General features: G+C 46.4%; 1 protein-coding gene across 1 annotated transcript in view; it reads right to left on the reverse strand.

The window, feature by feature from the left end:
- The window catches only part of LOC144752399 (E3 ubiquitin-protein ligase TRIM39-like), a 103,696-nt gene that overhangs the window by 78,095 nt on the left and 3,047 nt on the right, over window positions 1–22,554 (reverse strand). Inside the window, exons 2-4 of the mRNA XM_078640330.1 lie at window positions 11,081–11,176; window positions 9,078–9,308; window positions 3,206–3,228 (exon numbers count right to left, since the gene is read on the reverse strand). Of these exons, the coding sequence (XP_078496456.1) occupies window positions 3,206–3,228; window positions 9,078–9,308; window positions 11,081–11,176 (350 nt within the window). The remainder of the gene's footprint in view (window positions 1–3,205; window positions 3,229–9,077; window positions 9,309–11,080; window positions 11,177–22,554) is intronic.

Here is a 22,554-nt window from a genome sequence, read left to right on the forward strand (position 1 = left end):
TGCACCGCCCCCATCCTACAGGCTCCCGACTACTCCCGAGAGTTTGTCGTCCAGACAGACGCTTCCGAGCATGGCATCGGAGCAGTCCTGTCCCAGGTGAACGAGAACGGCCTAGACCATCCAGTGGCATTTATTAGCCGGAGGCTACTCCCGCGCGAACAAAGGTGGAGCACCATCGAGCGGGAGGCCTTCGCGGTGGTTTGGGCCCTGAAGAAGCTGAGGCCCTACCTGTTCGGTACTCACTTCCGGGTCCAAACCGACCACCGACCCCTCCGGTGGCTAATGCAGATGAGAGGGGAGAATCCCAAATTGCTGCGCTGGTCCATCTCCCTCCAGGGGATGGACTTCACTGTGGAGCACCGACCTGGCTCTGACCACGCCAACGCAGACGGCCTGTCCAGATTCTTCCGCCTCAGCGAAGAGAACCCCCAAGAGGATGGGTAGTTCTCCCCGCCTTCAGCTGGGGGGGACGCGTGTTGGACCCGGCCTCATGGCGTGGTTCGCCTATGTCCCTCCACACCCTGCGAGCGTAGGCCGGTACCCAGGGTTCCCGGCGCAGCCTCCCCATTAAGATAGCTTGCACCCCGAGCCTGGGCGCCCTACCCCAGCGAAGCCTAGATCCCACTAGAACCTCGACCAGGCCTGCCTCCCCCGCTCCACTCCCGGCTCCGAGCACCTAACCTTGCATGCCCCACAAGGCCCGGACGCCATCTTCCCTTCCCGGCATCCCTGTATCCCTGGGCCTAGCGTGACCCCGGCCCCAGCGAAACCCAGACTCCAAAAGCGCGCCAGTCCCGGACTGGGGGGTTAAGGGCTCCCAAGTGAGATAAGCCAGGGAGTTTCGATGGCACCTCCGGCCTCCCCTGAGGGGCTGGTTTCTGTCACACCTTTGGCCCTCCCCTGTGAGCCAGTTTCGATCACCCCTCTGGCCTCCCCGAGGGCTGGCTCCAGACCTGCTGGGCGTCTGGGAATTCCCGGACCCACCTTTCAAAGGGATCAAAGAGCCAACCGCCGGACCTCACCAACGACCAGCCCCCAGGGCTTGAGGCCTCCACCTGGGAGGGTCCGGAGATCAAAGAGGAGAAGGACGATAACTGGGCCCGCCCGACAACTAGCGGGCAGTTGTATCTTGGACCTGAAGCCCTGCTGATCTGATCGCGGCTGACCCTAGGAAGTCTCATCCTGAACCTCTGAGCCCTGCTGACGCTGTCGCGGCTCAAGCTGAACTGTAACCATCGGAGCCCTGCTGACGCTGTCGCGGCTCAAGCTGAACTTGTAACCCTCGGAGCCCTGCTGACGCTGTCGCGGCTCAAGCTGAACTTGTAACCCTCGGAGCCCTGCTGACGCTGTCTCTGCTCGACCTCTAAGACCATCCGAGCCCAGCTGACCTCGTCGCGGCTCGAGGAGTACTCTGGTCCGGCGGGACCATCGAGACCACCGTCACGACCGAGCCGACTCGACGGAGGTGAGGCAGCCAGTACGACCATCATCCCGTACCCCCCGGCTCGAGGGTTGAGAGCTGTACGTAGGGTACGCCGCGTACTGACCCAGAGACTAAAAGACTGTCCCGCTTCCCCCTTCCCGAATCCTCCAAGACTTTGTGGTCCCTTGACCCCTGTGTATACAGGAGTGCTTCCTTCGTTATTTGCTTACATAAAGATCTTGTTACTAAAACCCACCGGTGTGGTGTCTGTTCGTAGTGTGGTGTGAGCTCAGTGTGTACGATCCTAGACCCGAAGTCCTCCACGGTGAGGACCTCCCAGTCAAGATTCGGCAAGTTCTGTGGGAGAGGTGGGTCCTGGTGTGGTCGGGTGAGCACAACCCGACCCTCTGAGATCGCCCCTTCTAAAACTAACCATGCAGTAAAATATCAAGGCAGCACAACTTTTCAATGTATAATGATATAGTAATGAAAATTTACAATGAAATGATGGAATGTATGTGTGTCTGTTTTTAGGAAAATCATTGAACACATTGGGGACAACCAAACTAATTATATGTCTTGAAACAAGGTGGTATTAAATTAAGATAAACCGCCGAAACGCGTCGACGCTAAAGGACAGCACAATTGAAAAAGACAGCCACAGAAGGGTGCAAATATAAAGTTTAAAGTATTGGCCTTCGGCTATCGAAATCAATGTGCAATTTAATTAGATAATTTTTAGGTATTTTTATGTTTTTCTGTTGTCCAGATTATGAAGGTCATAATTAATGTATATTGAATGTGGAGATGGTGAAATACTTGTGAATTTGACGTTTTTTTAATTTTCTGTGTAACATTTGTTTATGTAAATGCACTTTTGTATAATTCATTGCACGTGTTGTTTTAAAAAAATAATTTTATTGAAAATGCCAAAGGCATGTAAATAAAGACATATTTTTTTAGATAATATAATTCTTTGTGTGATAATATTGAAAATTGTGTTGATTATAGAGTTCAATAGGGTGAGCTAATTTAGCAACCAGTACAGCGAGCATCACAATCAAGGGAACCTGCTCTTTTTTCTGGTGTAGTACCTCTATTCCCTTGGTTAAACTAGGGGTCCCTTTTAATATTTTTCAAGATAGCGCTCTTTATACCTATCAGTGAAGGAATTAAACGCAGCCAAAATATCAAATATGATTTTGATATTTTCCGATTCTCTACAGTTTATAAAATAATTAAACGAGATCTAACACATGCTGATAAACCCTGCATCTTTAGATCAAAAACCACAAAACTGAAAAAAGCAAAAGGAAGAAACAATATTTTAGTGGCATCCCTAAACAACAAAACTCAAGCAGAATAATGTTAGCCCAGTCTTTCTTACTGCTAGCTTGTATAACAAAGTTACATTGTATTGGCCCCTTCAGGATGAAAATAAGGGCCCTTTCACTCTTTTTTCTTTCTTTGAACGACATTTAGTTTGTGGTTGTGCAGGTGTTTTTTTTCAGTATTTATAGGTTTTCACTGGTGAGGGCTATTTCTATTTCAGTGGGGTTTATCAGTTATTATAGGTTTAAACCTAAAACCCCACAGCCTATGTGTGGTCCAGCGGCATCTCACATCATTTCATGAAGTGCTTCAGAGGTCATTTATTGATAAATCCTGTGAGGAAATGACATTATTAGCTACATAACGGAAGACACCATTAAGCCTCTCACATACTTGTAATGAATAGACACACTCTTACGCACTGAGACGAGGATAATAAACCAGCCTTACCTGCTCAGGGTGCTTCTGACATCCTGCAAAACAGAGAAACAAACAGTCATTACACATTTCTATCTCTGATTAGAAAACATTGTGGAGCTAATCCCACCACCGCTTGTACAACCTGTGAGAGTCAGAACTGAGTCACGAGACAGCGCAGTTTAGATTTTCTACTAAAGCATGTGACAACAGCAGTTTATAATATTCTGAAATGAGTCACGCAACTGCGCAATTTATAATATTATGAACTGAGTCATGTGACAGCGCAGATTATTATATTATGAATTGAGTCACGTGACAGCACAGTTTATACTATTCTGAACTGAGTCACGTGACAGCGAGGTTTATAATATTCTGAACCGAGTCACGTGACAGCGCAGTTTATAATATTCTGAACCGAGTCATGTGACAGCACAGATTGTGGGATCACATGACGAAGCACAATCTACAATATTCTAAATAAAGGGCAAACATCACAGTCTGTGATATTGTGATAAGGTCACATGACACAGATTGTGAGTCACATGACACTGCATTGCCTGGTCTATTCTAATCAGTGTCACATGACTCAGCACATGGAAAATGCCACATAGTATTACAAGTGGTGAATGAATGTGAAATGTCACATAAAGGTGACATTTTCCAAGACCTTACAAGTGAGAACACAAAGACTGGAAGCACTTGTGACGGACAGTTAGGGTAAAGGTGTTCTGAGTAGGGTGCAGGGGACATGTATGGATAGCGCGTGTGCGCTATACATGTTGCATGTGTGTATTAGGGTGATCACAGAGAGGCTATTGTGCTTTCAGGTGTGGGGACATACATGGTACTGGACGGAGAGAGCGTGCCAGAGAGGGAGGAAGATTGTAGGGTCATTCCTGGGGATCTTTCGAAGTGAAGACAGGTGTTGTTTTGAAGGAACAGTCCCCCCCTTCATTTTTAGCCACAGGTGTTACTGCAGTTAATGTAGGGGCTGAGGGGGAAGGTGAGTCTCTGTTATGTGCCTTTGTCTCAGACTCCCTGTCACGGCACACACAGCTCCACGTCCAACTCCTGGCGTTTTAGGAGAGACAACATTTTAACCAGACCAGTCTGGGATAATAAATACTCAGGAACTACCTGAAACCAGCTCCAGAGATAGATCTCAGGTACCTACATCTGCATGTGTAGTGGCAAAGCTACACTTCACCCAGGTGGGAAACCACAGCAGTGAGCCAGGAGTCTCTTCGACCAGAGCCAGGAGCCAGACAGTGCTGCTCAAGAGAAACACCTGAACTCCAGGGTCTATCATTTCTGGTTTCCTTGCCAGGTACGGACAACCTGGACGAGACCCCTCAAGTAGAGCTGTAGAGCTCCTGGAGAATGGAGGAGCTGTCTGCTGAAGGAAGTAAATATTGAACTACACTCCATGAGGAGAAGCCTGTCCTGTGGGATCATCAGACCATCTGTCTGGTGTAGGAATCCTGCCTTTTCTGCACGGTGGATCAGCTGCCAAGACGTAAAACACCAGGTAGGAAAGCCCCCCCTTAGATTTCTAGGAGGCCTTCCAGAACAAACTACTGCAGCAGCTCCTTGAATTGTGCACATCAGCCTCTGAGAGGAACAAGCTCCCACTGACGACCCAGGAGGCGAGTGTTACCAAGCTCCAGAACACAGCCTGAGATCCTTTAGACCTGACCGCTAATGGTCCCTTTGATACCAAATTTCCGATTACAAGGTACAGGGGGAAGTTATAACAAATCGATTTCACAGGGATCTCCCAGGTCTATTGCACTCAGACCAAAGTCCACATGGCCTCTGGGGCATGCAGGCGTCTCCAGTTTGCAAGAAAGCATTTGACTCCCTTAAATGGCGTTACCTGCACCCCCGTTCTTGGGGGTGTGGGTTTTGACTGTGTACATGCCACAGTGGCGTCTACTGGGGATAGCATTGGAGACCCTACATTGGCATCACTTGCACCCAGTTCTTGGGAGTGTGGGTTTGGGATCGGACTATGCATATGCCACGGTGGTGGTGGTGTCTACAGACATGGAGAAAGCATTTGACTTGGTTAATTGGCATCACTTGCACCAAGTTGTTGGGGTGCAGGTTTGGGTTTGGAGCTCCAAGTTTGGGCATGACTCTTATACGTGGTCTCCACAGCACCAATGAAGACAGGCAGCCAACTATCCTATCAAGTATCTTCGCAGAGAGGCGAGACACGGCTGTCCTTCATCCCCTCTTGTTCTCCGTTGCTACGGAGCCCCTGGCGTGTCACGAGCGCCAGATGGGGTGGTGGGAGGAGAGGTGAGATGGGCTGATGGTACATAATCAGTCTCACATCATTTCACTGTACGAGGATGCCATCCTGCTGTATATAAGGGGGCGAGGAGAAGGTTGTTGGTTGCACTATGGAAGCCCTGAGACACTTCTGAAGCTGGAGCAGTTTGTAACCATTTCTGGGCTGAAACCCAATATTACTGAGTCCAGTTTGTTCCCATTGGTACATCTCTGAGGTCCAAGTATTACCACTCAGCATGCACAAGGCTTAGACCTGAAGCCTTCTACCTTAAATACTTGGTGTCGATGTTTTAGGGCACAAGAGAATGTGCTATCCGGGTTCAGCGAGGAGCCTTGGAAGCCTCTTAAAGCGGGGCTTGTACCTCACATGCTTTATTCTTTTCGAAGACACTATTGGTAGTTCCAGTGCGTTTCATTCCAGACTTGAAGTCCCTGCAGATAGAAATAATATGGAGTTCACAGAGGGGGGGTAGGGGGGGGGGGGGGGTTCAAAGTTCGAGTCCTAGTAAACCTCACTGATCTTCAGTGGATGGTTTATTGGTCGCGCCCCCCTGGCTCCTCAGAGGTGAGATAGGCACTGTTTGCCATAACAAGAGGTACTTCTGGTGAAAGGCTGCAGACATCTGCATCAGGAGAAAGATTACTGCACAGAACAGAAAGGCTTTCAAACTCCTGAGGAAAGTGTGGAACTTGTTTGTTTTGTGTCTCAGTTCAGACAGTAATGATGAGATAGAAAGAATATTTCCACTGCGTCGAGGCGGGTGGGCCCACGTGAGTTTGTGACCATGTACGTGAGTTGCCTCATTTGTTAGTTCAAATAAGAAACCCATTTGCGCCCACAAAAAACGTTAGTACATCTGAACCAAGATCATTACATGTCCGTCTGATACAATAGACGAGGACATGATGATGGATGGCCAGATGATCACATTCAGCACCGTCCTTTTATAGTCATATAAAATACTGCATCTTATAGCCAACAATGTGAAACATAACTGCAACGAAGCCTACAAAAATGATGGAATGGAATACGCATGAGTGTAATTACCAGCGGCTGAGATAAATTCAAGCATTCCACTCATCACTTTTTGTATTCTGGATACATAATTACAGGCAAATGGCCCATTAGAGAGACTACATTCTTGGAATGGTGCGCCTAGCCCTTCAGTGTTAGGTGACCACAAGAAAATGGGGGCCGTCAGTATAAAAGAGAACATGGGATGAATTGAAAAGTGAAGTATTTTTTCCCCATATTTTAGTAATCTTGTGCCCTAACCCTCAATTCAGTTGGTTTTTCTCTCATTATTTTATTTATTTTTACATTTTGGCTTTTTGGTCGCCATAGGTTAATTCCTCTCAAGAGTATTGACTGGTTTACTGAAACTTCCTCCATACAAAAATATGTTATTAAAAAAAGAGCTAGACAAAACGTCTTGGCAGACTTCGGAATAGTAAGGGATTTGATCATTGGGACGATATTGTAATATCCACGGTGGGGGATGTTTGGCGGGGAGGGAAGATGGTCTCCTTCGAACATCTCCAGAAACAATACGAATTGGCACCCACAAAATTGTTTAGATATACACAGATAAGACACGCCCTGATGTCGGCACTGCCGCCTGGCTCCGTGGTTCCGGAGGCATCCCCTATGGAGGATAGGTTGTTAATAGACTATATGCCAAGGAAGGCCACCTCCCTCAATCTGCCCGACCCAACGGGACCACGGAGGAATAAGCAGTTCCAGAATATTGGTGAGTTTGATGACTCAGAGTGGCAAGAGGCACTAGCATCCCCAAGAGAGGTGGGCATACCCTCACACCTCCGGCTAGTGCAGCTCCGCCTCTTACACCGATCATACTACACTAGACATACCTTACATAGGATGGGGAGGGCTGAACACCCCTTCTGTATCTGCGGCTGCGGGGATGAGGGAACCTTTTTTCATACCATATGGGATTGCCCTAGGATAGCGGAATACTGGGCACAGGTAATGAGAATTATGTCTCAATCAGAGGGGGTATCGCTCCTGCCGGAACAAAGAAGATGCTTGTTAAATATATGGGAGCCGAATGACCTCATGCGCAACGGGCAAAGCTGGGTAACAATGGGAATTATGGTTGCAAAAAGAAACATAGCCCAAAAATGGGGGGGGGGTGCAGAGGTACCATCGCTGGCGGCATGGGGAAGGCACATGGAGGCAGCCATGGTAGCCGAAAGGGCAGTGTTCAGTTGTAGGGATTGCCCGAAAAAGTGGAGTAGAATATGGGGGGCGTGGAATAAATATAGGGGCAATATCTGTGATCCGCCACCGGACCAAGAGGAAGATGACACAGACTCTGATGAAGAATAAGGATCCAAGAACACACCGGTGGGGTCTGGTTTATATTGCTTTGAGTTTGCTAACCTGTGACTTTGTAATATTTGTCGATATATATGGTGTTAAAGTGCGGGGCTACACTGTTTTTTATGTATTACACTGTATTCATGGGGAAAAAAAAATCTTTTAAAAATGTTTTTTTAAAAAGAGCTAGCCTCAAAATTGAGATGTTATTGATATTCATGTTTTTATCAAAAAAGGGGGGAGGTAAGACAAGTGATCAATTGATCAACGGACACTGTTTACCACTCAGAATGATGGAAGGTCCAGTAACAGCTTGTGTCCGTATCTAGTACAGAGCAAGCAATAGAAGGGTTGTTGAACTGTTCCTAAAGAGAGATAGGGAAGTTTTTAGCTGGCGTGACCAAAGGCGTTCGTATGACACCATAGGGCATCCATTATGTTGGATGTATTTGCCTCACACACCCAGAAGGGTGTCATGCTTCATCATCGGCGTTTGCTCCTCGTCGGGGAGGCGGTGCAACCCCCGACGGGCTCACCTCAAAGAGGGGCTCTTTGGCGGAGATCTTTTTATCCAACAGCCTTATGATGAGGTGGGGGTGTGTGGGCAGGATGGTGTGTTATTATGATGGGGAAATTAAAATGTAGCAAGGGGTACCGGAATTCGCTTTATTCTAGGGGTCCCCTGGCTGCTATTAAAATGTTGGGCTAGCTCGCTAGGTGTCAACAGGTTAGATCAAGTGACCCTAGAGGAGACTAGAAGTGAAAGTGGTCGACATGTTTCTCGCAAAGGGTAAAGTCACCCGCGATTCATCAGGACCTTTACGAAAGTGAGGAAAAGGAAAAACAACAACATGCTAGTGTCATGTGTGTGGTGTATGTTACCTCTGTGGATTCTCTTATGCCTACTGGTCAAGGACTACTTGCCACATGAGGGATCGGCGGGACAGAACATCAGGGATGAGCCCATTAATTGTAGCTCGAATCACCTGTGTCTGCGTGGGGAGACCTACCCATATCCGCCGAGCTCGAATAGATATTCATGTAACACCATTAGGGTTACCCTGAAATTGCATTGTCTATATATTGTGTTGAGCTGTCAGCATAATCAAGATAATGTATGTTGTGTGCGGCTGTCAGGGTGCATGGGTTCACTGTGCATGCACCCGGTCAGATCATGCATGTTTTCCTCAGACATGTAAAATTGCACACAAAGTACAAATATTTCACTTCATTCTTTCGTTGCATTTACCAAACGTGACTCACCTTCAGAAATTCCCACGCTGGCAACTCACACTTCTTTTCTATCTCCGTTATCAGAACATTAAGAGAGGTGATTTGATTGGATAGTTCGGTAATATTTGCATTTTCTACCATGGTAATTTTCTTCTCCATCTCCTCTAGTTTTTCATGCAGTTTTTGCTCATTTTCTTTCAGGAGTTGCCGCAGTTTTTCAAACTCAGATTCAATTTTCTGCTGCTCAGTTCTTAACTTGTCCTGTAAGAAGCAAAGAAAAGCTGGTTAGGTATTATGAAGCTGGCTTTATTTTTTTATTTTATTTTATTTATTTATTTTATATGCTTATAAAGCGCCAGACTAGACCCCCGAAGGGGTATCTCCGCGCTATAACTGCAGGTAGAGGGAGAGTAAGAGACAGTGTCCAAGGATGGGAAGACAATTAATAGCTGGGAAACAAATGGGTTTTTAGGTTTTTTCTAAACGCCATGTGATTGGTGATTGACCTCAGTCCGAACGGCAATGAGTTCCATAAGATAGGTCCGGTATGGGCCAGTGCACGGCCACCTTGCCTGGTTTTCTTAATTCTAGGTATTTTGAGTAGTAGCTGATCGCTGGAACGCAAGGAGCGTCCTGGGATGTAGGGCTGAAAAATGTCTATGAAATACTTAGGGCCCATCCCCATTAGACTCTTGTGTATAGTGCACAGAGTCTTAAAATGAACTCGCTTCTTCACAGGAAGCCAGTGAAGCTGAGACAGTAGGGGGCAGGATGGTGTCCTGGGAGGAGCATTCATGACGATCCTTGCTAGGGTCAGATTCTTTAAAAGAGCAGAACTAATCTTGGAACTACGATCTCTTCTACGGTCTTTCTTCCCAACACTCCTGTCCTCTTCCTCTCCTCAAACACCTCACATACCACAGAGATCAGAATTTGTAAAGCTGCAGAGATGTTCAATCCAAGGACATAATAAAAGGGAGAGAAACAGCCGCAGGCAGAGACAGTCAAAGACAGAGAGACAGGCTTTACGTCAAGTGTAAGGGTTCATGCCAGACAAACACGAATGTAAATGAGATGAGAACATGAAGTTTCACCACATGGGATTGGAAGACCAGAGATCTGAAGTAGGAGTACCCGCATGCTGTCAGGACACTGGATGTGTATGCCAAGCAGGAGACATTGTGGGAGTACCTACTACGGCCCACCTTCAGAGTGATGAGTAATTACTTATGCAGTAATATAGAGGATGCACATAACCACATTCACACATGGATGCATATATGCTTTTGTATAACATCCGACCGATGTCCATCCAAACAAAAAGACTCACACTGAGACAGATGAACACAATGTGCACACTCACATATAGATGTATAAATGCTTGTATAAACTCCCAGATGGATATCTCTAGACCATGCATAGACAAACCCTCAGATGACACATGCATTCTCGCACACAGATGCATATATGTGTGCATACACTGGAAGACTGATAACTGCAGACCCAGGGAAACACAAACTCAGCAAGGTTTGTACTCAAACAGATGCGCACATGCATGTGCACTCTCAAATTCCACTGGACCTTGCCATATGCAGACACATCGAAATATGCAAGTACAAACTCAGTGCCAACGAATCCAGGCCCGTGCACACACTAACCCCAAACACACATGAACAGAGATGCACACACGCATTTTCATACTAGGATGGCTCAAAACGTGTGCATGCATACGCAAACACCCACCCATGCGTACACAGACACACCTGTGCATAAATACAGAAACAGACCACAAAAGTAGGTGAGTACTTGCTAAAGGTCAGCCAGGTAGTTCTTATTTTTTTTTCTTTTTACATTAACACTGAGCTGATTTCAGCCCCAATATCCATGGCAGTGACTCCAGTCAGAATATTTACCTGTTGGGGACCATGACCCACTCTGTGGGGGGACTCGGCTTCCGCGAGTTACACCTTAATACGTCTACACACAGACATTTACATAAACACAAGTGCACAGCACTCACTGCAGACACTCACCCTCATGGTTTTATATTGATCCTCCTCCTTGACTTTAGACTCCAGAACATATTCCTCCTCTTTCTTGAGAAGACGCCGCCACTCCTGATGTATTACCTTAAGAGATGAGTGTGCAAGAATCAGAAGTGTAAACTGGCAAGGGGATTACAAAAAACAATCACTAAAGTACCAACCATTAAGGCCCAGATAGTAAGTACTGGCCATAAATAAATATTGTATGTTCCAGTAACACATATCCAGATTTTAAGCATCATTTGTAACGATCCTGGTTGTAAGTACCAGTCACACATATTGAGACTTTAGTAAGTAAGTAACTTTATTGTACAGTTAATTAAAACTCACAATTTTTAAAATTCACAGTTTAAAAGGAAGTATATATCAAAAGATAAAAATGATTATCAAAGATTAAAATTCATGAATCGCCATATTGTGCGATAGTAAATAAAGTGTTTCCAATTTACTTTTTAATGTTGTTTGTATGGGCTGGAGTCCCAGAATTGTGCTCTAGAGCACTGTATGTCTGTTAGTATACTTCCTCATTTTGCTTATTCTGGAGTCTTTCCGTCACTGTATCAAAGAATTTTGAGAGGCGGCAGTTTAATTGGGTCTCCTGCGGGTTAAAACATAGTTTGACTGCCTGTCTGCAAGTTCTGATGCCCTTCTGGTTCCATATTGCACGTAGTAAAGATCTCCTTTTATCCATTAAGCCTGGGCAAATACATATTATATGGGTTAAATCTTCAGGTCCTACTCCACAAAGACGACAAGTCTGATCTTCTGGATTCCTTTTCCATGGTGCCAGACGAAGGAGGATTGGTAAAATGCCGAGCCGCAGCTTTAGAAATTTTTCTTTTATCTTCTGTTTGAATCCGTGGTCCAAATAAGCTTGAGGCTTAAGTGTTGTGTAGTCATTAAAACTGTCCATCCATGTGCCCTCTTTGCTAGAGCTTCCTTATCTTCTGTTAACGATATTATTTTCGTTACTTTGGTTACTACCTTTTTGAAAACTCTTATGGTCTGCTGGTGATTCCCAGAGATCAGTCAGTTCAAGCATCTCTAGTGATCCATCAGATACTCTCTGGCAGGTGATCGTTCTCGTCGTTGTAGCTCAATCCAAAGGTGGGCATTTAAGGTCCGTTGTTCAGCATTTCTGTTCTTGTGCCAGCATTTTATGTAGCTGCCCCTTCTTTCCACCGTCTGCTTCTGGAGACCGAATTCGAGGCGTATTTGGGCTGGAGATACATAACTGGGCAGCTGAAAGATGGATCTGTAGGTTTTACTGATCACTTTGTCTAGAATCAGCGCATCTTTACCAAGTGTTGATTTGCTCCCATATGTCGGCATAGGTTGTAGACGAGCTCTTATTACTTGTAGTAGCGGATCCAATGTACAATCTGGCAGGACTATCTTCAGGGGCTTCATCGCAAGATAACTCATGGTGCCTTTTCGATGCAGCGTCTCTAAAATGAGGTTTAAATGAGCCTCTGCTGTCTAGTAGGACCCCAAGGTACTTGTAGCATGGTCTAGTTTCTGCCCATCCAAGTACCAACTGTTTTTCCTAGCCTTCTTGTAATTCACAGTCATAGTTCTTGTTTTTGATAAGTTGATGATTAGTCCAATGCGCTGTGAGAATGAGCTGGTAGTATTTAGAAGGTGTTGGAGACCAATTGGAGTCCGGCTTATTAGGACTAGATCGTCAGCATATAGGAGATTGGACAGCGGGATTTCTCCCAATCGTGGGGCATGCGATTTGGTGCTGTTCAATTCAGAAGTTGTTTTATTTTCCGTTTAAGTCTTTTTGTCTCCAGTGAACTTGTCTTTCCTGATGTGTGCTTCTGAGGTTTACCTTTAAACGTCTTTGGTTTTGTTGCGTGTTTAATTCCGAGGGCCTTCGTATACTCCGCCCAGGCTTCTATTGGGTTCGTGGCCAGCTTACCCTGATGAATTAGATCCTTCGCGTTTGTGGATAGTTCTTCAATCTTGTCTGGTTTGTATCTTATTCGTGTGAAATCTGAAGTGTATTCGGTCCCGGCGCTTACCCTGGCTTCCATAGAGCTCTCTCTGGTTATGCTTAGGTCAATTTCTTATTGAGACTTTAGGGACCGGGCACAAGTATCAGAAATACACAGGAAGAGAGCAGGGCCAGCCCTATGAAAGGTCTGCAACAGACAAAAGACATCCATGACGAGAGAGTAGTTACCATCATCCACGAAGGCACTGTGCCAGAGAACAGACACAGTGAAAGAGCAGGTGCCAAACATACATGGTCTGCAACAGAGAAAAAGCACAAAAAGAGAGGCCCCCTATTAGGATATGGTTCCTTAACATAGGGAAAAAGACAATAAATTTACAGAATTAAGGCAACTAATCATGGACACAATAATAAAGTATGATCAATACAATGTCAGAAAAATAACAGAACAAATTATTTATCAAAAAAGTACAAAATAAACTTTTTATTGAATATAGAGAAATCAAGAAAAATATAATATAACACTCATTCATTCACTTGCATGTCCATCATGCATACTCCCAGACATACTAAAGATTATTAAAATACATTGTTCAGTTTGTTGACAAATTTCTCATAGTTGACAAAGTAACAATTTATATAAAGAACAATGTCAGTTAAAAACAATGTGGCACGAATTTAGTTGAAAAGGGGTGCTCTACGCGCATTTCGGCACACCAAAAGTGCCTTCGCCAGGGAAAAGGGCCACAAGAAAGAGAATGTTGTGTAGTCTCTGAAAGTAAAAGTGGTCTTGTCAATAAAAGGGGTTCTATAATGACAGCATAGGACAATATAATTACAAAAATATGCATTGAACGAGGGATAGGAAATATCAGTATAGTAAAGCAAAAAAATATATATGTAAAGAGTATGCTTCAATTAGGAGAAACTAGGGGTATTAAATAGTGAGAATTGGCCAATCGTGAGATATAGGAAAAACTGATACACTGAAGAGAAAAGACACCATAAGATTTGTGTCTATACGTAACAGTCACCCATGCTTGTGTCCTCATAGCAACTTCCTGAATATTGTGGAAAGATTAAGATATAGAATATACCTATAGATAGCAGAAAATTAGGGACCTGTTGGATAGACTGGTCATCGGAAGTAAACCGTAAATGGAACATATATTTAGAGTGCACATCAAATTTCCTATTTTCTAAAATATATTAATCGTGCTGTAGAATATCTGGTTAGTAGTAACCTTAAATACCAGAGAATCACAGCGAACAGACTTTTGTACCGCTTTGTTCGCCATAAGTTTGCAGGGTATGCTCAGACGTGAGTCCCTTGCTCACTTTGCCACTGGATTCAAGCAAGCCGGGCTGAGGACGGCTGTATTGCCTGAAACCGGTCCTATGAAGCTTGTTTCCGGTCCGGGGAAGGCATGGCTTGGCAGTTCGGGCTGGACTGTTCCCATGAGGCACAGGGTCAGACTGATTTGCATATGCCCATATCTGAACTGGGGTGGCAGAGTGGGCTAAAGAATGGTGATGGATCAAATCCAGATCTGTTGACTGGGTGTGAGTGTTTGATTGGTTCAGATGCTCCGTCCATCACCAACCCCTTTTGTACAGAAAATAGACAGTAGGCACTGTACAGAGTTCAAGACAAGGCACGTGCAGCCCTTTCCACTGTCGGAAACAAGAATCACGCACCAGCGTCTTACATAATCTACAACTGAAAACAGACGACAGTCTCAGAGGTCTGTGACAGGCAAGCAGCGAGACCGAGACAGCAAGAACAACTCTTTACAGGGATCAGACACTAATGTCATACAGGGGCAGCAACTCAGAACAGACAGCGAGAAAGCAGACACTACCCTCCACAGGGCCTGCTACAGGGAACAGATACCAATCGTGTACAGGGGCTGCTACTGAGAACAGTCAGGAATAGTGAGAGAGCAGACACTACCCTTTACAGAGTCTGCTACAGGCACCAATCTCATACAGGGGCTGCTACTGAGAACAGACAGTGAGAGAGCAGTCACTACCCTTTATGGGGTCTGCCACAGACAGACATCAATCTAATACAGGGACTGCAACTGAGAACAGGCAGCAATAGAGCAGACATTACCCTTTACAGGGTACAGACACCAATCTCATAAAGGGGCTGTAAGTGAGCAAGCAGTCACTGCCCTTTACATGGCCTGCTACAGGGAACAGACATCAATCTAATACAGGGGCTGTAACTGAGAACAGGCAGCAAGAGGGCAGACATTACCCTTTAAAGGGTCTGGTACAGGGAACAGACATCAATCTCATACAGGGTCTATAACTGAGAACAGACCGGCAAGTGATATCATGATACAAATTCAGCAACAAGGAGCAGACGCCGGACAAGGAGAATAGGCACCAACCAAAATCAGGGTCCGCGGCAAAACCCCTGGTGCAGTGTCCATGTGAAAACCGGCTCCATTGTATCATTCTGGCAGGTCTGGGATATCTTCTTGTGAGGAAGGCCAGCCCACAAGCCCCCTCTCCTGGAAAGTGGTATACAAACGGAGTGTAACTCAACCGCAGGTGCAAGACTATGTTGGGAGTCTAGGGTCCATACACTCTGGTCCACTGTAAAAGTGGGAGGCTACCACCCCATGATTCCTCTGTGCTTTGCTCTACCGACAGTAGCTGACCTTTCCTGTGGCTTCAGAGACTGCTCGCGGAACCCGCTTCGCGGGTCCCGCTTCGTTTGGGAACTTCACATCAGCACTCTCAGGCGTATGGTTGTGGTTTTAAGAACGCTACGCCTGTGGTGGCAGCTGTGGGTGCTTTGATTCTGCAGGGCTGCGAGCGAGCGTGGGTGCAGGACTACTAGTCCCAGGAGCGCCCGCCAGCCTCAATCATCAACAGCTGAGCAGCTCTTCCTGCAGGCTCCTCCCTTCCCACACTGACTCAATAAAGCCAATAGTCCAGCCCAGCTGCGCGGTAGCGCGCGGGAGCGCCGGGAGAAGCCCGGGACAAGGGCGGGGCCGTCTGTGGCCATCCGGGGCCAAGGGAGGCCGGGCTGGGCCAGCCCTCTGACACTGACCCTAACGGAATATACTGTCTTAAGGAAAGGGTTGTGCCAGATAAGTGCCAAACTATAAGTTTTGTAAAAGGGTGGTGTCTACAAGTAGGTCTGTATCTCCAAGCAGTACTATCCCGATGCCCGGGCCCGCAGTTATTGGACCTCTAGATAAATACTTCAACCGGCCCACCATAGACATCGACAAAGAGATAACGCTTGCAGAGAGGCGTGCTGAGCGTAGATTATCTATTGAACTTCTCAAAAATCCTGTAGATAAGCGCTCAGTACAAACCTACCCTGCATTGGTAACGCCCTTATCATCTTTAAATTTGCCTGTTGTAGCCAAAATATGTCATGATGTTATCACTAACGAGGAGAACCAGGGTATTGCGGTAGAATTAACATCTTCTTGTGTGAGCCATATTGATCCTATAATATGTACACCAGAAATAAGTACCCCGGTTTCTCTCCCCAACCCAAATCAGGTTCAAAAAGAAAAAGGAGTACTGCACCTAGAAAATGTTATCTAGCAAAACCCCCACACAAACTTAGGAAAATAGGCAGAAATACGTGCCCCAGTAAGGCTGACACTGAAGTAAGCCATAGCAGAGAAAGTGTACAAGAGGGAGATGTTGTTTTACTAGATAGTTTAGATTCTAGTATTATTAATTCTTCTGACACTGGCTTGCCATTGGCCGGTACACCGCCACTTCCCTGCAACCTGTTGCCTGACCTAGAAAGGCTGCTGCGGTCAATTTTGCTCCCAATAGAGGAACGAATTAGTAAGCTATCCGATCGGCTAGACCACTTTGAGCAGGTAACACTAGATACATTTTTTTCAACAAAGGCACTCATAAAAACTCAAGCAAGGCTAGTTGAAAGTAGTAAGCCCCAGAACAACACCCAATGTATAACGCAGGATAAGGGACGAAGGTCACAAATTAATTCCCCTGTGTTACCTACGTTGGGCAGTGCGGTTGGGAAGATACCACCCAAGCCTCTTGACTCAGTTCCACCGGGCTCTGCCAACAATTGTCCTAATATTGTAACTATATCCCAGATAGCGGCACAATCAATGTTTAAATCCCTTGCTCACTGAGGGAGCAGGGGGTAATGTGTGTTTTGGTACAGGTACTGTTCCACCAACCGTTCCATCAATTAGTAACCAGCCCCTAGTAAGTAAACCTGTACCCTGCCCTGCTCCTATAGCTTTCAAACCGTCCTTACCACCCTTGACAAAGCCACCTCAAAAGAAACCCCCAATGAGCCTTACCCCTGATTCCTTTCCCTATGTAGTTGTCCTTACAAATGTCCCACCACTCTTAACGGGACAGAGAGAAACCTTCCAGATGCTCAAAAACAAGGTTATGCACTGGTTAAGGGTGAACCGGCCTCTACCAGGGGAAGTTGATGGATTAATACTGGGGGTGAGGAGAATAGAATGGATAGGTTGTACTCCCAAAAGTTTGGGGGGGACTGCATTGTGGTTAACTTTCAAGATCCAAGGGTGGCAGGATGGATAACTAGATTGGGATGGGGCACAAACAATGGAGGAATTAACATTGTTGATCTTACTTTCTTTTATCCACGTCCTATTAGTGTTCTGACTGGTCTGCTTAATGAGCAAAACTGTCCTTCTAACCCCCCATGGTCAAGGATTTCCCCACCTGTTCCACTGTTACAGCGCCAAAATCATCTTATTGGCCCGAACTATAATCTTTCGGCTGGATGGCAAGATCTAGGTTGGGGATGTTGACAAACCCTTGACTATATGAATATTGGTGGGGGAGGAAATAGCATGAATCAACATGGGGATTGTAATGATCCTGATTTAAATGCTGGAGCGACGTTAGATGACATGAACATTGGCGATGATATTATGAATGTGGGGGAAGGATGTGGGGAAGTAAGTGTTAACGATGGAAAGGGGGAGTTACCCATACCAACCGCATATGTTGCTAATGATATGGATGGGGGCAGTACGAGGAATAGCGTGAGACTTGTCGGGAATGATGAAAGCTCAATGAATCCTCAACCATGTTCTATAACAAATGCAGTATGTGAGGATGGGTTTAGTCCTGGAAAGTTCCTATCTTGGAACATTGCTGGGCTGGGTAGCAAGTCTGAATCACAAACCTGGTTAGACTTCATTAATGGGTTCGACGTGTGTTGTTTTCAAGAAACATGGGCCTGTGACCCTGTTTTCCTCTGTGGGTATTTAAACTTTTCAATCCCAGCCTCCAGAGGGGCTAGGGGTCGGCCAATGGGAGGGCTTACAGTATGGATAAAGCAGGACTTGGACATTTCCATTAAAGTGTTGGATTTGGGCCATAACGACATTCAAATGTTAAGACTGTCCTCAGAAAAGTGGGATGTGATTGATTTGTATAACATCTATGCAAGAGGAACCAACTCGGGGAGTTCCCCCACTCTAGAGGCCTTGTTCGCCTTCTTGGAAACTAAGTCCCTAGGTAATAGAGTAGTAGTAGCTGGGGACTTAAACAGGACCTTCGAACCACTTGACAGTACAAATGATCCCCTAGGTCAGGATGAGGATACACTTTGGGGAATACCATATTTGAGTATAGATCCTATTAAGCGGTGGACGAAGGACATACTGCTACTAAATGCCATGTGTTTGGAGCACGGGCTAAGAGCCCTAAACGGGAGGACACCAGGGGATAAAGAGGGTGCTTGTACTTTTGACAATGGTCATAGCAGGAGCAGAATAGACTATGTTATATGTAGTCTTTCACTCTGGCAGGGGGTTTTTGATATGGTCATCAAAGGTAGATTGGAAAGCGATCACAATCCCCTTTGTGTGACCCATAAATGGTGGAGTGTTGGGCCCCAAAACATGCACATAAGAAATGATCAACTCCCAGTAATGGCCAACGACATGCGAAGGTTGAAATGGCCAAGTGTATTAGCTAATGAAGAATCCATGATTACTATTAATGCTGAGGTTGATAAGGCTCTTATTTTTATGGAAGCGGCAAAACCTATAAACCCTGGTTCCAGGGAAATTACAGATATTCACAATAAACTTTTCTGCCTCCTAAGACCATACTTTATGCAACCACAAAGTATTAAAGGTAAAAAATCTCCTAAGGCGGCCAGGTGGTTTAATCGACAGTGTAGGTCAGCCCGATTGGCACTGGGCCATGCTATTAGAGAAAGAGACAGGGCTGCGATTAGTGCAGCCAGAAAATTATATAATATAAGTATTCTCCAGGCAAAGAGACAATGGGATGAAGAGCACTGGGCAGAGTTAAAGGAGGCTTCCAGTAGCAAGGACTCCAGGCTTTTTTGGAAGATTATAAAGTGGGGTAGAGGCGGTACCCCTGGAAGGCCAGATAATAATGTAGCTGAAGAAGCCTGGGTTGAGTACTTTAGACCACAATATGCTGAAGTTAAGAAGGACGGGATAGGGGAGGTGCTATCGCCAGTTTTTGCTACTGATAACCTGTTTTCCCTCAAGGAAGTCGAACTAGCCATTTGCTCTGTTCAAGGGGGGAGGGCTCCAGGGTTAGACGGGATACCCTCGGATGTCTATAAACATGACATGAAAAGGTGGGCGAGGTATGTCTTACTATTGGGTAATGCAATTGCCAAGGGAGGGGTGGTCCCTGAGCTGTGGCAAGGTGCTATTATCATACCCATCTACAAAAAAGGAGATCGATCTCTCCCAGCTAATTATAGGCCAATAAGCTTGATTGCAACCATACAAAAAGTTATGGGGAAAATGGTTGTAAATCAGCTTATGGACTGGGTGGACGATAATAATGCCCTTTCCCCCTACCAAGCAGGATTTAGGCGGGCCACCAGCACAATCGACCAAGTTTTTCAATTTACCATCTTGCGGTGGAGGACGGTATTGCTTGGCAAAGGCTGCCTGTATGTTGCATTTGTCGACTTGCGGGCAGCCTTTGACTTGGTCTCAAGGTATAAGGTATGGATGGTATTACATAAATTAGCCATCCCAGCTGAACTCCTTACCCTTATCATGCGATTGCATGAATGTAATTTTGCCATGGTCCAGTGGGGTGGGAATGGAGTTTGATTTCTCCTTTTGAAAAGTGTGTGTCGGCGCCTTAGAAATCGAATCGTTGGGTTCGGATTGGCTTACCATCGTCTGGCTCTAATTGGTTGCTGCAAATGGTGAGCGCAGGTTCTGATTGGCCGTCAGTTTGCAGGGTCCCTTGGAAGCTGCTGCTGAGGACCGCACTGGCTCTGATTGGTGGACAGGCTCCTGATTCCTATTGGTTGATGCTGTAGCCCAGCCTAACCCCAGGTGTCTGTAATGTGCTGGTCTGGGTCAGTTTGTGTTCTCTGCCGCTCCTCTCTGATTACACGCGCTGTAATGCTTGTCTCTGACTCTTTTAATACCGGGAAGAAGAGAAGGGAGAGAAGTACAACAAGTTAAACATAAAACGAAGGAGGAAAAAAGGTAGAGCTGGAGACGAACAAAGGAAAGGGAAACACACAGGAGTGTAAAATAGGGAGACCCCCCCTGCCCGTTAATTACATGGACTGTCCGTAAATAGACCACAGTGTCCGTGAGTGCCTCCCGCAGGTCCAAGGGGGTTTTTATTGGGAGACAGCTCAGCTGCGAACCACTACCAGGACACGCCGACACTTGGATCCCCCGCCGTTTCTATGACCTGCCAACCACCTTACCTCACTTCCTATTGGCTCCTCCAGGACGTGGCGAGGCACGAGCCGGTCCCAACCTCGGGGCCCCCCACGGTGCCACACAGCTGCCAGTAGCAACCACTGCAGACGCCAGGCCCGGCCCCCCGGGTCTGATGAGAGTGCGAGTCAGTGGCGTCTGAAAGCCGCGCTCGGCAGGAAATGAAATGATTATGAAGCATGGGAGCAGGCAGGTAGTAACATTGAAGCACTCTGACTCCGGAGCTGAGCAGTCCTTTTTTTAGTATTTACTTACTGAGCCAGAGCGCTGCTGGCCACGCACGTCTTTGGGAAGCAGCAGAGCCGGGGCACAGAACGTGCTACAGGCGCCCAGTTTCAGACTGGCATGATAAAAAATGCGTGACAAGGCATTATAGTGCAGTGATGCGGAGCACCACACAAAAAGGCGTTAGTGTCGCACGTGATGCGTGATACTTGGCAGGCATTAATTATTACACGCCTTTACAAGCTTCCCTAACCCGCCTGTTTACGTGGTGCGTGTTAATTTCACGAAACTGTTGATTAATTCCATTAGTAGTTTTGTCAGGGAGGTTTGCTACCGAGTAAGTTTAATGTTTCACTCGAATCCTTGCTCCATCAGGGGTGCCTATGATCTGAAAACAACAATAACAAGAAAAAAATAAGAAAATTCAAACTTGCTGCAGAATGTCAGTACCAAACAGGACTGTTCGTTACATGAATTCAGTTGCCCTGGGCCCATCCACATAACTTTAAGGGATTTATCGCGGTTAATTAGTCCAACTACAGCCCCCAGAATCCAAGTCTCTCATTCCTACAGTCGCAGAGAGTGAAAGTGAAAGTTCAGTCACATAAACCGTTAACTCTTCTCCTTTGTAGAGAAGTGTGGCTCAGTGGTTAGAGGCGGCAGACCCGGAAACTGAGATCGGCCATGGACCAGGGTTCGATTCCCCGCCTCGGCGGGTCTCGGGCTCTAAAATTCCACTGACTCGATAATTCTCGCTCCGGTGCCTACTCGACTCACGGGGTCACACTCTGTGACTCTGGGCAATAGCTTGTTTAATCTCCACTACGGCCCACCCTGCCGGGGTATCTCACAGGGGAATACCAGGACGGGTTCCCTAAGCAAGCGCTTAGATACTGTGTCGGTGATATGCGCTATATAAATACATGTACATTTATATTTACATTTTGTCGCCTTTCTAGAGGAATGATTGAGGGGTTCTCCTCGCGGCACAAAGTGCCACAACCTCACCCTAGGAACCTTATTCTAGAACCACCAAGAACCAGATGATACTTTAAACATTGAGGAAGCTTTTGTGCCCCTGACAGGAACCTATGGGTACGCTCGTGAGCGCTGGTGCAATTTAACTGGGCTACCGTGATCCTCAGGCCGGGGCATCTATGCGCTAGATTACACACCTGTTTATCCATTGGGCACGTAATAAGTATACTGTCCTCTTACTGCATATCCCAAGGGAACAGGTCACCTTGGTCCATCACAGGGAGTGGGAGCCAGACAACCTTTAGAAGTGCAGCAACTTCATCTGAGCAGACACTCGTCCTGCAGACCATGCGCGGTGCGTCCATTGGGGCATGGGGGCGTAGCCCCCCGCCTGCAGCCACCCGCAGCTCCCTCGGCGTTTCTGAACTTAAGTACAAAGACGCCATGTCAGTCGGCATGACGTCAGACCGACAACCCCCTTCAGAGTCTGAAGGGGGTGGGCGGCCTGGCGTCATGTTGACTGACATGATTGTCACCATGGCAACAGGCAGCAACACAAG

This window comes from Lissotriton helveticus, chromosome 5_1, assembly GCF_964261635.1.
Source record: "Lissotriton helveticus chromosome 5_1, aLisHel1.1, whole genome shotgun sequence".
Lineage (NCBI taxonomy): Eukaryota > Metazoa > Chordata > Amphibia > Caudata > Salamandridae > Lissotriton > Lissotriton helveticus.